The sequence below is a fragment of the Molossus molossus genome, unplaced genomic scaffold (genome assembly GCF_014108415.1).
Source record: "Molossus molossus isolate mMolMol1 unplaced genomic scaffold, mMolMol1.p scaffold_m16_p_3, whole genome shotgun sequence".
Classification (NCBI taxonomy): domain Eukaryota; kingdom Metazoa; phylum Chordata; class Mammalia; order Chiroptera; family Molossidae; genus Molossus; species Molossus molossus.
The window spans coordinates 33326656-33347310 of record NW_023425366.1 but is presented as its reverse complement, the minus strand read 5'-3'; the positions used below and the strand labels follow the sequence as shown (position 1 = coordinate 33347310).

Sequence of the window (20655 nt, the reverse complement as noted above, 5' to 3'; positions counted from 1 at the left end):
CGTTGTGTTGAATTGTGTAGAATTGAAATAATGCCTTTGGGAAGAGACTAGAAATAAATATATGGAAAATGAGTATCAGTGAGCAAATGTGGATTTTAAAATCATGCACTAGTCAGAGGCCCATTTCTCTTTGCTACTGGAGCCCAAGAGAGGCGGGGAAGGAAACTAGCAAAATGGCACATTCTTCTAAGTATTTCCCGCTCTCTCATCTTCTATATTTAGTGGTTTCTGTCCCTTTTCTATTAACCTGTGATCCTGTTGAAATATTAATTGCCATGCATTAAAACACAAGCTCATCATTTTAGAGACTAAGACAGTTTTTAGATTTTTGAAAATAAAAGATTTCAAATCATTTGGAAGCCTTCATTTTCTGTGGTCAGGCTATTTCTTATATCCTGTGATACAGGCAGTCAAGTTGGTGGTCTTATTTTATCTGGGTGTTATGTGTTCTTGCATTCACTTCTTAATAAAATTCATTTCTCCATTTTTCAGGGAAAATTTATATTTGATGGCTTAGCTCTTTTGCATACTTTAAATATTGAACGCTGGGATGTTTATATAGAAAAAACATGGTTATTTAACAGGAAAACTACATTTTCAAAAGTTCAAACTGTTCTACTTCTGAAATAATTTTTAAAACCCAATATATGTTTGACACTGATGAATGTTGATAACATAAATCATTGCTTCCACCATGTTTCTAAATTGTACCTTGCAATATTTTTTTCTGTTAGGAAGTTGAAGACCATGTGGCGTTTTTAATAACAGTTCCCACTGCCCTGGCGATTTTCTTTGCGATATTCATCCTCGTCTGCATTGAGTCTGTGTTTAAGAAGCTGCTCCGCCTTTTCTCTGTGGTGATATGGATCTGTCTCGTGGCCATGGCCTACCTGTTCATGTGTTTTGGAGGCACCATCTCTCCCTGGGACCAGGTAAGGTGTTAAAATGGTTTTGGTATTTTCTTTATGTGCTCTGATTGATGTTAATTCTGTAAACATGGCCCTAAACTATAAATAAGTGTCCTTTAGAAGAAAGTCTTTAGAAATAGTCGTCCTCGTGGTGACCTCATGCCTGAAGTCACTCATTTTAGTTCATCAGACCTGCTGGCAGCCAGGGCACAGGCCTGGGTCTCACTTGTCACTGGCTTTAGATGGCGAAGTCTGGGTTTACACCTCACACCGTGTTTTAGTAGGTCCATCTTCTCCTAGTTCCCTGAGTTTTATACTATTCCAGGATCTTACCTTGTGCCTCTAATTCAAAGACTAGTAGTAGCCCTTAAACTTTCTCAATCATAGGACCTTTCTCTTTACAGACAGACTTTTGTGATACTGTTTTTGTGTCAACATGAATACATCACATCAATAAGATTGCTTCCCTACCTGTTGGGAAAGTCATGGTTCTTCACGTTGAACCTGATGAGGCTCTTGGCTTAGAAATGGCTGCACCTGGAGGATGTTAAGTCTTTAGAAGAGTGTAGTCTGGCGACTGGGCTGCTGCCACATGGGGGTATCCCGCTGACTACTGAGTGTGGTCCAGGGCACAGGCAAGTCTGGGCTGCAGATAGGATATACAAGTTACTAGCTTCAAACTCATAATTGAAGCCATGGGGTTCTGCTTCTACCCAGGGAGAGAGTGAATTGAGCACCAAGAGGGTCATTGCAGGCGTGGTGGGTATTTAAGAACCAGGGTAGGAGAGTAACAGGAGGCAGGAACAGATAGAGGAGGAGCCATTCGTGGGAGCAGAGAACCAGTGAGGGAGAATTGCCATAGAGACTAAGGGAGAAGGGAGATTCAAGATAAGAACAGACAAGGGTTCAAGTCCCAGGTGAGGGACAGAGCATGATGGTGTGCCTTAGTTGGAGAGAGCCCTGAATGAGGTTTCGAGTGGGTTCTGTTGTCCTGTGACCTCAGCTTAGCCATCATCAAGTTCGAGCCTCAGTTTCTTCTGCAAAGGGAGAGGACTGGAGTACCTGAACTCAGGTTACTCTCTCTGGCTCGAAAGGGCACTGTCATAGCGGACAGAAGAATCCACGGTACCACCTTTCCTTTCCTGCAGTTCCTTGAAGTAGCTCCAGGGGTCAGGGGGGCTCCCGTCACAGTCTCATCATCAGTCTCGCCTTCAAGCCCTTTGGAGGGCTGGTCACACACTTCCGTGCTCAGGCCAGTTCCTTCCCTGCCTCAGCTCTGCCTCTCTCCTTCACCTGCCCTGTTCCCTGGTCTCATCCAGCTGCCGCAGGTGGTGCACATGGCCCACCGTCCCTCCCACCTTCACAGTGGGCACACGGAACAGAAGAAGGAGACCATTGGTTTGCTGGCCTGTGGCATGGGCCCACTGGTCTCTTCTTGCACCAATGCTACTTTCATTGAAGGATATAACTTTACAAGGAGACTTACTTTCTGGAAGAGCAAGTATCCCCACTGTGTTCTGTTTTTCTGTTGTTTAGAATTTTCTTAGCTTACTTTCCATATGAATTACAGAATCGGTGTATTGTGTTCAATGCAAACTCCAGCTGGAATCTGGATTTAAATTATATGGCATTTCCTATATTTTGCTTTGAAAAATATTTAACAACTAGGGAATAATAAAAGGACACTATAAAAAACATCCAGAGATGTGCTCTTTTTTTTTTTGTATTGAGTCTTCCCACAGAATGACATGTCTGTCTAACAATTGTGGTTTTCTTTTATGTCCTTCCAAGACTTTTTCTCTTCATGAAATCAGTAGTAATCTCCCTTAGACTTGTTCCTAGGCACCTATATTATTTTGGCATTTTATAAAAGGGATTTTTTTCTTATTCCCTTTTATATTTTATGTCTGTGTATACGGGTACTGCTGTTTTTTATGTTGATCGGTTATGGTGCACTCTTATTAGCTCTGTTCATTTATCTGAAGGTCTCAGTTTGTTTATATAGACAGTATTATCATCTCCAGATATTTAACATTTTTTCCCTTTCAAATCCTGACTTCACTGTATTCTTAGGCACTGTGTTGTCTGAGCGTGTTGGCCAGGAGGCCGAACACAGCCGGTTTGGAGTGGGAGTGGTGTCACGCCGCTGCCCATGTCATTGGAACATCAGTAATTTCACCAGAAATAAAATGTTTGCTGTGTGATTATTATTTAATAGAACCAGTTAATCAGGATTAGGACCCCCCCCCCCCATCTGTCTGGAATGTTCTTTTCCCACATGTGGCGTGGCTCCTGTGTTACCTTCATTGACCTCACCGGTTCCCGTCTCAGAGCAGCATTTCCGGACCTTGAGATGCCACCCCACTGGGTGACACCCTCAACCCGCTCCCATTTCCCATACACTGACGATGATTTATAGCACCCCAAATCATGTTACATATCTCTGTCTATTGATCGCATCCCCTGCGAGAATATAAACTCCTGGGCAGTGACTGTTTTCACTGTCATCTTCACACCTGCAGGGGTGGCCCACTGAAAGACACATGTAGCTGATAGCTCAGTGTCTCCATTAATGGATGACTTGATTTTGTCATCTCCAGATTTGTTGTTGTTGATTTTTTTCCTTTGGTATATACTTGTTCTGTTTTTGCCCATCTTTTGGCTTTATGACATACATTTTGGTTATATTGATGCTTAAAAAAATCTCTTTAAGCATATTAACCATACCTTTTTCATAGTCATTTGACTTCCATTTTCTTAAGATTGATTTCTCACAGGTGTTGCGTTTGTTGGCTGTCTCAGCATTAGTTATTCCTGTGTGTTTTGACACTGCTGTTTCCAAGCTCATGTTGAGGGGGTTTTCTTCCTCTGCCCTCATGTAGTCCCACCTTGCGGCTGCCTTCCTTCCTTCCTCTGCCTGGGCCCTGGGCAGAACTGCATTACATGTGGAGCCTCAGCTCAGCTGACATTGTGGGTGGGGTTGCCAGCCCTGCTTGTGGCTTAGGCAAGTTTCTGGGACGCAGCTGTGTCTGCTTGATGCTCAACCAGGCAGGCTGCAGCTATGTATTTTTGGCTACTCTTGGTACACTGGGGGCATCGGCAGGGTGTCTGCTTCACACTATGGGCCTGCTCACAACTCTTTCCAGAAGAGGGCCACTTTGGGCCCCATTCCTCCACTGGAGCTTTAAATCCTGCCCATCCCCCTGGCCACAGCTGTCCCTTTCAGCAGGCATGCAGATTTAAAATGAAATTATTCGGTAATACTAGCCAAAAGTCTGGTATCTTTTAATATTGGCACCATAGATGTAGGCCCCTCAGTGTGCACTACCCTTATAGAAGTGTGATAATGGGTTCACTGTGCTTAAGGAATTGTGCTCAAGGAGTGGTTCCCAGTAGGAGATGGTTAAACGAACACTATTGTGGTACGAGGTGCAGGAGCGAGCCCACTGCTCAGACAGAGGGGCCATCCTCGTGTGACTACCCTCACTGCTGACACCAATGGCAAGTTTGAGGTGTCCAAGAGCACCCTGAAGTTTGGGAATTTCCTAGAAGGACTAACAGAACTCGCTGAAATCTGTTATGTTCACAGTTATAGTTTATTACAAAGAAAGATTAGAGGTGAACATCAGCTGAGGGAAGTGTCCAGGAAAACTAGCAAATGTGAAGCTTTCTTTGTCCTCTCTCTGTGCAGTTACAGACAGTGCTACTCCCTCCACAGTGTTATGTGGCATTATGCAGGGAGTATTGCCTACCTGGCAAGCTCAGCTGACCCTTTTGTGTCCAGAGTTTTTACTGGGGCTCAGTCACATACTACCTGCGTGGTTGACCTTTAGTCTCCAGCCTTACAGAGGCTGGTCTGATACCTCTGGAAGCAGAACTGATGCTGTGTGGCCTTAAAACCCCATTGTAAATTGTATTTGGACTGTTTATGGCCAAAGCTCCCAGGCAAAGATACTCCTGTCAGGCAGAGCATTTCAGGGGCCTAAGGTTGACTTCCCAGGAGCCCAGGGCAAAGCCCAAACCTCTCTTTGGATAAGGTTAATTCTTCACTGCTCAGGTGGCTTGAGTGTAGATCCCAGCCGTTAATATCTCAAGTGCAGAACATAGAGTATAAGCAACCAGCGTGTGTATCATCAGGACTGTGCCTGGTCCTGTGCTGAGTGCTTTCCCCACGGAGCCTCATTTACTCCCACATAGCTCCAAGGGGCGCGCACCATCACGCTCATACTTTATAAGTGTAAAAACAAAAATGCAGGGTAGTGAAGGACCTAGCTCATGGCCCACCTGCTGATGAGTGCAAGAAGTTATTTCAATCCAGGGCGTCTGACTTCAGAGGCTGGTTCCTATTCATGATACAAGTGTTTCTCAGCTGGGAGTGATTTCATCCCCAGGGGACAATTGTCCATGTCTGGAAACATTTTCTTTTCTCAGAACCTGGATTGGTGGGATACTACTGTCATCTAGTAGGTAGACGCCAGAGGTGTTGCTCAGCATCTTACAAGGCATGGGGTAGCACCCACTACAAAGAATCAACCAGCCCCAAATGCCAGGGGTGTCCACTCTGAGAACCCTGTGCCATACAATATGGCCCCTCAGTGATGCCTTTTAAAGAACCAGTGCCTAAACCCTCAGGAAGTGGAATTGTATGGTGTTATCAAGGCATGAGTGGTGGTGCCAGCTTTGATCAGGCAGAGAAGAGTCAGTTTGCAGCATGTGGCGCTGAGTCTATACTGGCAGGGAGAAGGGTGGCAGGTTTGGAGACTGGTCTGCAATGCGGCGTGGAAGGAGTCACTGGGGAAATAAAGAAAATGGGAAAGGAGACCCTCGGGATTTGCCCTCACAGCCTTCACTGCCCTGGAGCCTTCCCATCGGGGCATTTTCATTCGGCACACGTCAACCAACCCTCAAGTCCCTTCCACCCTGTGCTGCCAGCACCCCAGCCCAGCTGACATTTGTTCTGTGCAGCTGCCTCTTGGATGAACATTTAAAAAAAATACTTTGTTGATGGTTCCAAATTCCCTGAGTGAAGTCGGGTGGGAAATTGCAGATTTGGCTCCAGCTGTTTGGTGGCAGCATCTATATTTTGGATGGAAGTTCTGACTGCTTGCTTCTTCCTGGAACTGATTTGCCAACACATTCTGAGTGTGCTGTGCCGTTCCCTTCAATAAAATGATGAGGAGACAAAGAGGGTGGTACGGTCACTTTAGTTTATCTTATTTTTCTCAATGGTTTAAAAATACTTGAACTATTTTGAGCTCAAAATTAGTGGGCAGCCATGTGAGTTATTTCTTTTTCTCTGTACTGTTAGGATCAAGTAAATGGGATAATTTTATTTATATGTTTTTAAGAAATCAATGGCAATGTGTATGGAGTTCAGCCTTCTTTCTTCTGCACATGACCCCTGTCTGGAGCTCTAGAATGTGGGGCTCTCCTCATAAGTTAGTCCTATCAGTCCTATTAACCAAGGTTGGCAAACAGTGTTTCACAGCTCGGGCCTTAAATCTGAAATCAAGGTATGGGCAGAACCATGCTTGCCTCTGAAGTCTCTAGAAGGGATCCTTCCTGGCCTCATCCAGCCTTTTGTGGTCACCTGCCATCCTTGGCTTGTAGGCATGTCACTCCAGTCTCTGCCTCCATCATCACATGCCCTTCTTGTCTGTGGTCTCTTGTCTTCTTATAAGGACACCCATCCTACTGGATTTAGGGTTTACCAATGTTCTCATCTTAAATTGATTACTTCTGTAAAGACCTTATTTCCAAATAAGGTCACATTCATAGGTGCTGGGGGTCAGGATTTGAATGTATTTTTTTTTCTTTACTGATATCAGAGAGAGAGAGGAAGGGAAAGGGAGAGAGACAGAAACATCGATGAGAGAGAACATCAATTGGCCAACTCCTGCAAGCCCCCACTGGGTATCAGGCCCACAACCTGGGCATGTGCCCTGACTCGGAATCAAACCTGTGACCTCTTGGTGGTGCATGGGTTGACACTCAACCACTGAACCACACTGGCTGGGCTTGAATATATCGTTTTGAGGGATGCAATTCAACTCAGGACAGATGTTTCATAGGAAGGAAGACACACTGTTCCGAAGGGAAGCCACTTCCACCTTGTGGCTTGTTGCTCTGATATTCACTCCCCCTTCTTAGATTTTGGTAACTAATGTTAACCTTCAATTTAATGGCAGATCCACCTTGGGATCAAATGTATGCCATGGAATTTTTGACTCCTTTCCAAACCAGTGTCCTTTTGGAGTCGGAGACATTCTCGTGTGTGATTATCCTGTTGAAATAAATCCAGGCATGAATATAAAGAGAAAATAACTGAGGATCATATTGTAAACAAAGAAAAGCATGAACAAGTGTTTGTGCATTGGAGGACTTGGTTTATCTCTGCAGTCTGAATAATGGAAATGCTTATTTGGGTTCTTATATTAGTCCCACTGAGGAAGTCTTTCCTGCCTGAAACAGTTTTGCAATGTCTTTCATTCACTTGGTGAAGGCTAAGCTTTTAGATGCTGTTTCATTGAATGAATTTCTAACAAGAAAAATTAATTTCAGCGTAGTTGATAAATACTAATTTACAACCCTCACTCTGAGATGGGAATACCATTCAGAAGGTAGCAGGACAGGAGGGCAATTGCCTAGGGCTGACGCTTATACGCAGGAGATGCCGGGGTGGCCAAGTGAGGGCAAGGGGGCTGAGTTGTATCTGCATTTGACTTCGGTCTTCTGTTTCCCTCATGCTAAGAGCTCATTGAATAACGTTAAATAAACACTTCCATTCCTGACAACCCCATTTCAGTTGTGGCAGGGAGACCATGCTGAAATTATTGTATAGACTTGTTAAATTACCTACTCGAAAGGCTAACATTTTGCTCCAGGAAGAAGAGACTTCCTTTGTTCCACTTTCTAAAAGGATGCCAGGCATTCAGCAAGTGCCTATGTGTGTTTTCTAACAAAAATAGGACATAAGTGTGCAAACATTGTTTTCTTATGGAGAGTGGGTGAAATGTAAGAAAATAAAGGCCTCACATAGGCTTTGAAATGGCACAGAATTAGTTTGCTTTCCCTTCAGTGCGGTCACCTGGAATGCTATTAAAGCCTGTGTCTACCATGCAAAGAGCCGAGTAGCATATAAATGAAAGGAGACAGATCCAGCCTGTCCCTGAGTACCTAAGAAACCATCTCTGTCTGCTTTTGTGCACCAGGGTGATTTCTCAGGGGGCATTGTAGAGGTAATATGAAGAAACACACATAACTCAGAAAAGTAAAAAGACAACATAAACATTCTAACAACAAAAATGAGGGTTTTAAAATTTTTGTTGTTTGTTTTTAATGGCAAAGAATGTACTGAAAAAAATGTGAATTTTAAGGAAGTGCACCAACACGGACCAGCCAGAAGTGTTGTTTTGAGATCCTACACATTTCTGCTGTTCAGAGCGGAGGTGGCATTTCTGTATTCTCCCTCCTCTTAGTTCCCAGCCAGAGCATGTGAAAATCATGCTGGCTATGCAGTGAGCTGGGGATTTACCGCAACCCTCCCTGGGCCTTCCAGTCCTAATCTTGCTCGAATAGACAGTTCTGTCAGTGTTTCTGGAACAATCTCTCTGCTTCCTCTTCCTTCTCTCCTCCTGTGCTTTCCTTTAGAGAAGCTTAGGCCCTGGTACTGAGATGGACATTGTAATTAAGTGTCACAGACACAACCATTCTCACCTTTGCCCTTTTGTTGTCCTCCCCAACCCCTCCCCCCCCCCATCAAGGTACATTTGAAAGATGGGCTTTGGAAGCATTTTTATTTACTGCACTTTCCCCAGTGTATAGCACAGTGTCACCTATATAGGGATCACACCACAAATACTTGTGGGAATACTGAATGAGTGCACACAGAGCATATCTGTCTGCTTGTGTCTTCCACCATAATAGTGATAAGAAACACTTCCACAGTCCTGGTCCTTCCCTGCACCAGGCATTATTCAATTACTTTACATACATAACATATTCGATCTGTACAGCTCTGTGAAGTAAATGCTGGTATTACTTGCAATTTCTCAGATGAGAAAACTGAAGCCCAGAGAGGTTAAGCAAGTTTCCCAAAGTCATACAGCTGGGAAGAGAGCCAGAATTTGAACATGGCATTTTGTCACCATGACACATCATCTCCATATGCCCATTGTGGGGTGTTCCTGCTCTGACTTGGCAAATGACAGATTATTGTGTGATGAGGGAGATATTTAGGAATTCTGTATTGTTCTATCTAAACCACTCTTGACTTAGTTTTTATTTGGAAAAACTTCATGAAGAGGTAGCGGTTACATCAGAGATGAAGCGATAGATGATTTTTTTCTGTACGTGCCCCTAGCGCCCCAGTGGGAACCAAACCCGGGACTCTCTGGTCCGCAGGCTGACGCTCCAACCGCTGAACCAAACTGGCCAGGGCAGTAATAGCTGATTTTAACTGTCAGCACGTAATCCTAGTTGGAGATATTTTAATTCCTCAGATGCATCAGTAAGAGAATGGGACATACTTAACCTGAGGAATAAAAGTTTGCGTATATATCGATTGCTTTGATAATTGAAATCAGTATCAACTCCTTATAAACAGATTTCTTATAATTTTATTTTTTTCTGCTGGTGTCATCTGGTTCTTTCTCAGCTCCTGGACACCAGCCGCTTTCCTCCTCATAGGAAAACCTCATCAGACCCAAAGGGCCCTGGGAAGGCATTCACCAGATTCCAGTGCAGGGTGCAGTGCAGCCCAGCACGGGTTTCTCCGTGCTTTGGGAGAAGCTGCGTGGGCTTTGGGTCCTGTCTGACACCTTGCTTGATGTCTGCATGGCATGGCTCCTGTGCTCAGGAGTGGGCCAGTGTCGGAGGGATGCTGGTCCTGTGTAGGCGGCACTCAGGGCATCTGGAAACATCTCTGGGGAGGTCAACCTGAAGTTGAAAGAAGTCATGACTGTGATCTGGAATTTGTCATGTTTTCCTGAAAAAGTTAAAATTTTATTTTACAAGGGAGGAAAAATTTTGTGCAGGCTCCTAAAACAAACATCTGTTATTGACACAGTTTGAACGGAGACATTTTCGATGATGGTTGTCTTAGGGCTTCCTGCATTCAGTGTCCCTTGTGTTTGCCAGATGATTTTATGAAAGGTTGTGTTTGTAATAGAATTCCAGCTACTTTGGCCTTGAATCTTGGATGCTGTTATTTCCAAAGAAACATACTTAACAGGAACTGGGAAATAACACAACCTGTCACTGTCGTGATGGCACTGTGTGTGTGTATCCATGCGTGCATGCAGGCAAGCTGCTGCCATGAAGGGGTGAATTCTAGATTCCAGGCTGGAGCAGCAAGTTTGCAGAAAAAAATAAATACAGAGTTTAAATTATTTGCTATTAAGAGTTGCTAAGCAACACCTCACTGAGTTTCTTCAGTAGTCAGTATTTCAAATTTCCTTTTCTCAGCAGCCACTAATATTATCCTCACCTGGCAATTTTACAGAGTTGAAAAAAATCAGAATTCAGAGTTTGGAAAGGCAAAGGTGCTGAAATTCTCAGGACAGAAAACCAAAAGAGAGAAAGGAGAGAACCACAGAAAGAGAGGGATACAAGCTGGGGGATTTGTAAAGGACTCCATCCAGTATCCACCTAGGACCGATGAGCTTGTGCCTGGGAGGAACCTGCCACAGCCCAGGAAGAACCTCCAGGAAATAGCAGATGGACTAATTCCTGGTACTGGGCCTGGAGAGCAGGCACCAGAGACAACAAGGGACATTTCCCAATGCAAATGGAATCAGTTCATCAAGGAAATGTGACAATCCTAAATACTTATACACATGATAAGAGAGATTCAAGATATATGATGTGAAAATCTATTTCAACTCCTTTGTCTAAATCACAGATGGAACAATAAGAAAGAAAATCATTCAGGATATAGGAGGTTTGAGAAGTACTGCCAACTGAGTTGATCTAATTGGACACTCCACCCAACAACGCAGAATGTGTGTTCTTTAAGTGCATGTGGAATATTTACCAAGATGGACCACATTCTTTACCATAAAAATCTCACTAAGTTTAAAAGGATCATTATTCTACAAAATATGGTCTTTGACCATAATGGACTTAAATTAGAAATCAATAACATAAAGACACTTGCTAAATCAATCAATAACTGGAACTAACAACCTGTTTCTAAATCATCCAAAAGTCCAAAAAGAAATTACAAGAGGAATTAGAAAATGCACTGAACTTCCCTGGCTGGTTTTGCTCAGTGGTTAGAGCATCAGCCCTTGGACCAAAGAGTCGCAGGTTCGATTCTGATCAAGGGCACGTAATTCGGTTGCAGTTTGGTCCCCAGCCCTGGTCAGGGTCATACGGGAGGCAGCCAATCGATGTGTCTCTCTCACATTGATGTTTCTCTCTCACACTGATGTTTCTCTCTCCCTCCCTCCCACTCTAAATGGAAAAATATCCTCAGGTGAGGATTAAAAAATAAATAAAAAGTAAAAATAAATAAAATGCACTGAACTAATGAAGTGGAAACATGCAGGATCACGCATTGTGGGGTGCACCTAAGATGGTGCTTAGAGCGAAATTTACAGCATTAAGTGTTGCACTGAAGAGAGGTAAGGGTTCAAATCAACAACTTATGCTTCCAGCTTAAGAAACTGGAAAAAGGGGTGCAAATTAGAAGAAAGGTAATTAAAAGGAGAAAGAAAAAGAGAAACAGTGAAATTATAAACAGAAAAACAATGAAGATAATCAATGAAACCCAAGCTGTTTGTTTGAGAAGATCTTCAAAATTGATAAAATTTTAGCCAGACTGATCAGAAATAAAGATAGAAGAGAAAATTACCAGTATTAGGGATGTAAGAAGGTTTGACATTATAGATTCTCCAGACTTTAAAAGGATACAGAATAAATAAATAAAAAGATAAGGAAATACTATGAATGGCTTTATGCCAATAAATTCCTCAATCTAGATAAAATTAACACATTTCTTGTAAAACAAACCAATAAAGCTCATTGAAGAAGAAATATAATATAATATTGAATAGAAACTGTAATTGAAAAAGAAAATAAATACCCCCCCAACAGAATAAATAGATAACATGAATAGCCCTATATGTATATGAAATAATTTGAATGTGTTGTGAAATATCTTCCCACAAAAATAAAACACTGGGCCCAAATGCCTTCCCTGGTAAGTTCTACCAAAATTTAAGGGTAAAATAATCCCTGTACCACACAAATTCTTCCACAAAATAGAAAAAGCAACATTTTGCAATTTATGCCATGAAGCCACCATTACTTTGATACCAAAGCCAAAGACATTACAAGGAAAGAAGTTATAGATCAATATTTCTCATGATCAGACACAAAACATGTTAACAAAATTTTAGTAAATTTAGTCCAGAACAAGAAATGTGTGTATGTGCATGTACACACGCGTATAGTGACCAAATGGAGTTTATCTCAAGAATGCCAAGCGGGATTAACATTCAAAAATCAATCAGTGGCTTATTTCAGTTAGCATAATGTTCTCCAGGTTCATCCATTCTGTTGCAAAGGGTAAAAATTTTCTTCCTTTTTACGTCAGAGTAGCAACTAAGCCAGTCAGAGAAAGACAAGTACCACATGGTTTCACTCATATGTGGAATTTAATGAACAAACTGAACTACCAAGCAAAATAGAGACAGACTGTCTCATAGATGGAAAGTAGGCAGACAGATCTGTTGGGGGGGGGGGGGTGTTGGGAAGGGGCAGAGGGATTGAGCTAAAAAGAGAAAAAGAGAGAACTTGTGAACATAGACAACAGTGTGGTGATTGTGGAAATGTAGGGGGGTAGCTGGAGGTGGATGAGGGCATAGAGGGGATAAATGATGATGGAAAAAATAGAATAAAATTTTGTAAAGTCAATGAATGTGATTCATCACTTCAACTGATCATTTCAATAAATGCACTGCATGTCACCATGTCTGTTGATGCTGAGGAGGCATTGGACAAAATGCAATACCTATTTATAATAGCATCTCAGCAATCTAGGAATAAAAAGAAACTTCCTCAAACTGATAAAGATCAATTTCATCACACTTAATAGTGAAAGAGTGAATGCTGTCACCTACAATCAGGAGTAAGGCAAGGATGACCACTCTCACCACTTCTCTCCAAGACTGTACCAAATTTCCTAGCCAGTGCAAGAGGCAAGAAAAAGAAACAAAAGATATACAGACTAGAAAATAAGAATTTGGGCTGCTTTATCTGTCTGAATGTGGACTGTCCATTACAGTAGCCACTAGCCCTGTGAGGTGACTGAGCACTTCAGATGTGGCTGTTTTGAATTGAGAAGTGCTCCAAATGTAAACACTGGCTTTTAAAGACAAAGTATGAAAAAATAAAGTGAACCATTTAATTCATATTTTTTGACTCATTACATGATAAAATTATAATATTTTGGAAGTATTGTCTATATATGATATGCTATTAAAATCAATGTTATCTACTTTTAATGTGGGTGCTATATAATTCAATATTATACATGTGGCTTGCATTGTTTTTGTATTGAACAGTTGTAGTCTATGTTGAAAATCCTGTGAAACCTAAAAAGTGCAACTAGAACTAGTAGGTTTACTGAGTTTCAAGTTTACAGGGTTGAGATACGGAAATAAGGTGTATTTCTATATATTAGAATCTTCCACTCAGAAATAGAAAAAAAAAATCATTTACCATAACATCAAAAATATAAAATACTTAGGAGTTAATTTGAATAAATGTGTGTAACTTTTCTACATAGAAAACTATAAAACAGTGCTTGTAGAAATTAAGAAATAAGTAACTGAATTTATAGACTGTTCATGGGTCCAAAGACTTAACCTGGTTATCAGTTCTTAAATCATCCTCTGTAGATTCAACTCAATTGCAATAAAAATTTCAGCTCTTTTATAGAGTAACATGCAGATTCTAAAATGTATATGGGCATGTGAAATACCTAGAACAGGCAAAACAAATTTAAGAAAGCAGAACATGGAGATATTACACTAGTGGATTGCAGGATTTTTTTTTTTTATAAAACTACAGTAATCAATACAGTATAGAATTCATGTAAAAATAAACATTTAAGACAATGGGATACAATAGACTGTCCAGAAATAGTCACACACATTTATGGTCAATTTATTTTCAACTATGTTCTAAGCGAATTCAATGGGAAAGTATAAGCTTTTCAAAAATAGCTGCTGAAAATATTGTATATCCGTGTGCAACAAACTTCTACCCTTAGTTCATGCAATGCACCAAAATTAACTCAAAATGGATCAAAGGCTTACAATAGTTCCCAAACTATTAGAAGAAAAAATGAGAGAAGATTTTTGGCATTCTTGAGTTAGAACACTTTTTCTGAAATAGAACACACCAAAAATATGTACTATTAAAAAAACCAACTAATCAATAGGATTGATAAAAACTAAAAATTTTACTGTTCAAAGGTACTATCATGAAAGTGAAAAAGCAAACCATAGATTGGGAAGAATAGTTACAAAACATATACCAGATGCTTACTGATACCATTATAATAATCTGGTTATTATTAAACAGGAAAAGAATTATATAAGACTGGATAATATAGTCGTGCTGTTTATATAGCTTTGCCAGAAAGCTACAGTTTAACACTCTTCAGGTCTATTTCCCATGATTGATGGCGGAATGGACTGGGCAAAGGCAGTTTAGACGCATGCACAGTAAGGACCGAGTGGCGTGGGAAGGCACTTACCTGTCTCACACCTGGGAACAGGTTACTGGGCAGAATAGGCATGGCCACTGCAAAGGCACAAAATCTGAGATAAATAATATCCTAGACAAAGAAAGTTCTCTCTCTCTGCCTCTCTTGGTTCTCTCTCTTGCTGCCTGCTCCGGACTCCTGGCTTGCAGGGCCCCTACATCTTGCATTCACCCACATGGTCTTGGCTGCAACATCAAAATGATACTCTGGACACTGGTCCTGCTTCTAGCTCTATTAAACCCCCAGCTGCCCCTTTTTCAAGACTGGCTAAAGGAACTGAGACTTTACAACCCCAGGAATGTAATTTCATGCAAATAAAAATCCATTCATTCTCCTATGTGAGTCTTAGAAAATTAATTTTCTAAAGATATTGCAAGAGCCCCACCCCACGAGTGACAGAGAAATCTGGTCCACTGATTTCTCTGGCAACATTACAATGGAATTGTACCTCAATAAATGTATAAAAATAATGTATGAGGTTTTGTAGCACATGAATAATTTTCACATATTCCATTTCAAATTATTAATACAGTATCCTCAAATGGGAGGTGTGATTCTCATTTTAAATATGGGGACAAAACCCCAAAACCTGAGGTACAAAAAGAGATTTTGTGACTTGCTAAAATCATGTGGCAAGTCTGGCTGGAACTCACTGTTTCTTCCTTCTTGTCATTGAGATATGCTGACTCATCAGCTCTTGGCTGTGACTCTGTCATGCCTTTATAATGGTTAAAAGAATAGAGGGATCTTTAAGAAGAATAGTTACCAAGATGTAAGAGAATAGCAGTATTTCAGTTTTTATCAAGTCTAAGGAGATGATTCTTTGAGCATAACTTTATTATAAAGCTTTCTAAAAGGTTGGTGCTTAATGGATTGCTGAGTTGTTTGAAATTCAATTTCTGTTCAGCCTGTTTTTTAAAAGAATATTTATTTTTTCATTGAACATGGGAAAACACACATGCATGCAAAATGCCTAGGTCACCAACCTGTATTTTCTTTAATGCTCTTGATGAGCAAAAATTATTTTTATTAGTATTTTACCTCCTGATGGGGGATATAACTAAAAATATATATATATTCTAAGAAGCATAAAAACACAGATGCTTTACTCTAAAACTTGTTAAGTAATGAAATAAATTTTTTTTTTTTGTAGTTAGATGAACTGAATTTCCTGTAGAAGGGAAATAAATGAGAGTTTATTATAATAAAATAGAAAAATAATCAAATCCGACTTTATCCTACTAGCCCAGATATAGATAAATAGACCAGTGGGAAAGAGGGAGAGTGGAGAAGGACACCTGTCTTATATGGCACAGGTGGAATTAAAACCTAGTGGGGTAGGATGGACTATTCAGTAAGTGAAAAAATAAATAAATGGAGTAAGTGAACAAAAGAAAAATTGACTACTGATAAAAATTAGATTTCTACTTTATTTTATATAAAATACAAATTCTAGGTGGATTTAAATCTAAATTAGGCAAGTGAACCATTAGAGTTTTTTTTGTTTTGTTTTGTTATTGTTGTTGTTGTTGTTTTAATGTAGAAGGACATCTCTTTGTAACATCAGTATAGGAAAGGGTTTCTTTAAAGCCTGAAAAACAAAAACATTATGAAAATGAAGTAATGAAGATACGTGAAAAGAAAGACCCATCCTAATTATTGTTATTTCTCTTCAGATACTCAAGAAACAGTCTGACACGTGTGCACAAAGAGGCATGTAGATGAATCAATTGGGAACTGGATAAATTACAGTATTTTCATTCAATGCAATACTAAATGAGTCAAATGAATAAAATAGATCTACATATATCAACACTGATAAATCTGGAAAGCATAGTGTTGAGTGAAAAAGGCAGTTGCAAAATTATACTGATAATATATGTATCAATATTTTGAATATTTATAGATACAAATAGTAAAATAATGAAAACATGGATGAGAAGAATAAAGTACTGATTCTAGTCTCGGTTATTTCTCGGGAAGGAGAGAAGAGAAAGAGAGGAGGAGAATTCACCTATAATTTCCTCAGTGTGTATGTGTGTGTGTGGGGGGGGAGAGAGAGAGAGAGAGATACAATATCAAAGTGAGTATGGCATAATGTTCAGTGTATGATGTGTGCTCATGGGTGGTTGTCATATTTGTTGTACTTTTAAAAATGTGGGCTTTTGTAGTTTTTGTATTTTATAGTAAAATAAAAAATTTATAAAGAACATCAGCTATGCTAAATATAAATTTGCTTTTTACCTGGATTTACCATTCTGTGCTGTGAGTCCCCAGCCTGGCTTTTAGAATCCGACCTCCTTCTCTGCCTCTCAGCCATCTCTCCCTCTGCTCCCTCCCCCGTGGATTCTGTTGTGGTGGTGGTTGTTCACCGTGGTGAAAAAAACAACCTTTTTTTTTTTGTTTGTCCCTAAATGTGTGTTATTGTCACTAGTTTTAATAAGAAATGCTCTATTTTTGAAACTTAAAAAAAATTATATGGTGCTATATAAATGCCAGGGGATGTAATATTGAATGATGGTAAGATTTCGTCACTGGCATCTGTATTTAACAATTAATGAACCTCAATCAAAATGTAAAAGAATATAATCCTTAAAGAGAAATGAGGCCCTGGCTGGATAGCTCAGTTGGTCAGAGCATCAACCCAATACACCAAGGTTGTGGATTTGATTCCAGGTCAGGGCACAACAGGAAACAACTAATGAATGCATAAACAAGTGTGACTACAAATCAATGTTTTTCTCTCTCTCTCTCCCCACTTCCTTCTTCTCCCTCTCTCTAAAAATCAATCAATAAAAAGATTAAAAATAATAAAATAAATAGCTAAAAGGTGATATTATTACATTTACTTGGTATACTTGAGGGATTAATTAATGGCCATATTCCTGAAATATTATAAAGTCATTGTAATTATAATTGAATATGAATTGCTTTCCTTGGTTCCCAATTATCCCCCCCCAAAGCTCCAAAACTATCAACAAAATATTATGAGAAATGAAGGATTGAAATGAAGGCATCTGATCCCTCTCACTTTATGTACGCATGCTGTTGAGTATGACATCATTGTATTTTTGAAATTTTTTATCATAACAACTATGCCATTAGCATAGAAGAAATAAAATAATTGCAGATTGATTAAAATCCTACCCCTCTCTTCCTTTTGTTGTGTTCTACATGGCTTCTTGTAAGACCTGTGCTTCCTTTAACTGCAGAAACTCTAAGTGTGATTCCCACGGGGACGTGGTAAGCACTTACTGCTTTGTATTCCTTGTCAGCTTCACACTATGTACATCTTTGAAGAAGATGAAACTCAGAATCTAGATACAACAATCAATACTTACTTCTTTTCTTATTGAACGTGCAAAGCTACCAAGGCTCACTAGGGGACAAATGGATACTGCACCCTCTAAGGTTGTGAGCAGAAACTTATAAACCATCTTGTGAACTAAAAGTAGAAAACAGGCCTTATAATTTGGAGGGCATTGGTCCGCTGGTGTCTGGTGTGGCCTCTGTGAGTTATAGTCTGGTTATGTGTGAGTTTCACAGTGGGGAAGGGCACAGAGACCCTGGACAACAAGGTGGAAGTGAGCTCCTACAAAGATGTGTCACACATATTGTGGAAATAAAGAGCCACAGGTTTCAGTCTAGAAGTCCTGGGTATCTCTCCTGTGGTTGGTCTCTGTGGGCCCTCAATCTGTTTTGTAGCTTTATAGGATGATCTGATTGTGGGAAATTAATTCACTTTCACCCAGAATGCCAATTTATGATTTCATTGCTGTTCAGAGAATGCTCCTGTCTGCTAAACAAAATACCTTCTTTCTGGTGTTAGGTTACCTGGGAAACCTATTCAGTTGGGTGCATGCTGAAGAGCAGACCTGAACAAAGAGGGTGATGAGCTCTCCGTGGTATTTGATTCAGGCTTCCACAGAGTCTGAGGAATATCACAATTGCACAAGGAGGGCTTTGTTTTTGGCAGGCTATGTTGGATAGAAGTTTTGGGCTATGTTGCTTGGAGATCCTGGGGAATCAGGATCAACATCTTGCACATAGTCTCAGGTGAACCAATTTAAGGTCTCCCATAGAGACTGTGGGCCAAGGAAGAGGATGAATGATTTTGGAATAAGAGTAATTTTTCCTTCAATTGGAGGAAAACCTAGGCTTGTTTTTTTCTTTTTCTTTTTCTTTCTTTCTTTTCTTTTCTTTTCTTTTCTTTTCTTTTCTTTTTTTAACAGCATCTCTTCTGGATTCCCTTTCACTCATTATTTAATACTTGTCCCAGTGTGAGACCCTGGTGTTTTGTCATATGACATAGTCAGAGTCTTCAGTAGACCTGGTCAGCAGGGACAATTCAGGGCATAAGACTGATCATTTCTGAGCACTGGAATTATTCTCTTTGCCTATAAGCTGTTACTTAATTAAATGAATACACATTTCCTTAAGAGTCCAGAAGAACTTCTAATTCGTTCCAATTGAATAAAAGAGACCATAGGAATAGTTGGAGAATATGTCAACTACTAAAAGCATAGCTAAGGTTTCTTCATGATTTTGACTAGAGGATATTTTGCACATGGGGTCAGTGATGGGTCCTGTGCCATCCAGACATGGTAGCCAGGCATGGCTCCAGCTTCACTTGTAACACCGAGATATTTAAGCCTAACATAATTAAATAGCACAGACTTGAGCACCTATAGCTCTCAGATATAAACAGTCTCCTCAAATTGGCAAGTACTTTTCTTCCCCAACAGGTAATAAAGTGAATTAATGATGAATTTCTATAGATAAAAGGTAACTGTTAAAACTTTAAAAGCTCTTGGAAATCTCAATGTTCTTGGTTTTTTTTCAGTAGAGTCAGCATGAAATGCAAATACAGTTGATCTGCATTATTTGTTGACTACAAGTTTGCAATTTTGCCTGCGTGCTAATATTTATTTGTAACCCCACAATCAGTATTCAGGGTCATTTGTAGACATGAGCAGAATGGTGTAAAATGTGAGCTGCCCAATGTGCACCTTCCCGGTTGAGATGGAGCAAGGTGACACTCTGTCTTCCTTCAGCTGTCACACTGTGAACAAGTGTTCCTTTCGTGGTCTATTTCCTAACACAGGTTTTGCATTTTTATTGATTTCACTTTTTAAAATGATATGCTGAAATCTTTCTGGTGTTCTAAGAACTTGAAGGCTATGGTGGGCCTTCCTGAGAAAATAACATGCTAGGTAGGTAAACTTCCTTCAGGCATGAGCTGCAGTGCTGTTGATTCGGAGTTCAGTGTTAATGAATTAACAATATATAGTGAATGAGGTGCCTTTAACAGGAGCACAATCAAACAAGGTTATGTACTGATCCGTTGATGAAAATGTTGTGAACAGGGAGTCACAGGAACCTAGCCCTATATTTAATGGTTCAGTATTGGCTGATTCAGTGTTTATGGTGATGCTATACACATAACTATTGTGGGTAAGGAGAATGGACTGTGCCTTACCTTGAGAGAAGTCAATAACAACATTAATGCAATAACCCACGGAAATAACACAGCGACTGCTGGTTTCAAGTTTCTGTCTCTTCATTTGCCTTTTCCATTTTTCATATTGGATTATTGAAATTATGTGTGCCTTGCCCTTGGTATTTCTGTGAGCTGTGTTTTGGTCCCACTCAATTTCAGCCCATCTTTGAATAATATCGACAGTCTGTGATATTATTAGCGAACCAGAAAAACAGGTCCCTAAGAAGGATTAAGGAATTCCAGGATTAACATTCTGAAACAAAGGTCCTTAAGTCAGAATGTCCCTGCTCTTTGCAGCTGGTGCTTTTGGCAACAGATTGTCTGCAGGTGCTGACTGGGTGATGCTGTCCCAGTGCTCTCCTGGGCTCCCGAAAAACAAGCCTGTAATGAGGAGGGTAAGAGGACAGCACACCAGGCATGGGCAGTTTGTCAGGGATGCTTCCAGGTGAAATAACTGCCCTTACTCAGGG

General features: G+C 40.3%; 1 protein-coding gene across 1 annotated transcript in view; it reads left to right on the top strand.

Moving 5' to 3' along the window:
• Positions 1-20655, top strand: part of ADCY2 (adenylate cyclase 2) — a 358147-nt gene that overhangs the window by 20572 nt on the left and 316920 nt on the right. Inside the window, exon 2 of the mRNA XM_036280720.1 lies at positions 735-932. Within this exon, the coding sequence (XP_036136613.1) occupies positions 735-932 (198 nt within the window). The remainder of the gene's footprint in view (positions 1-734; positions 933-20655) is intronic.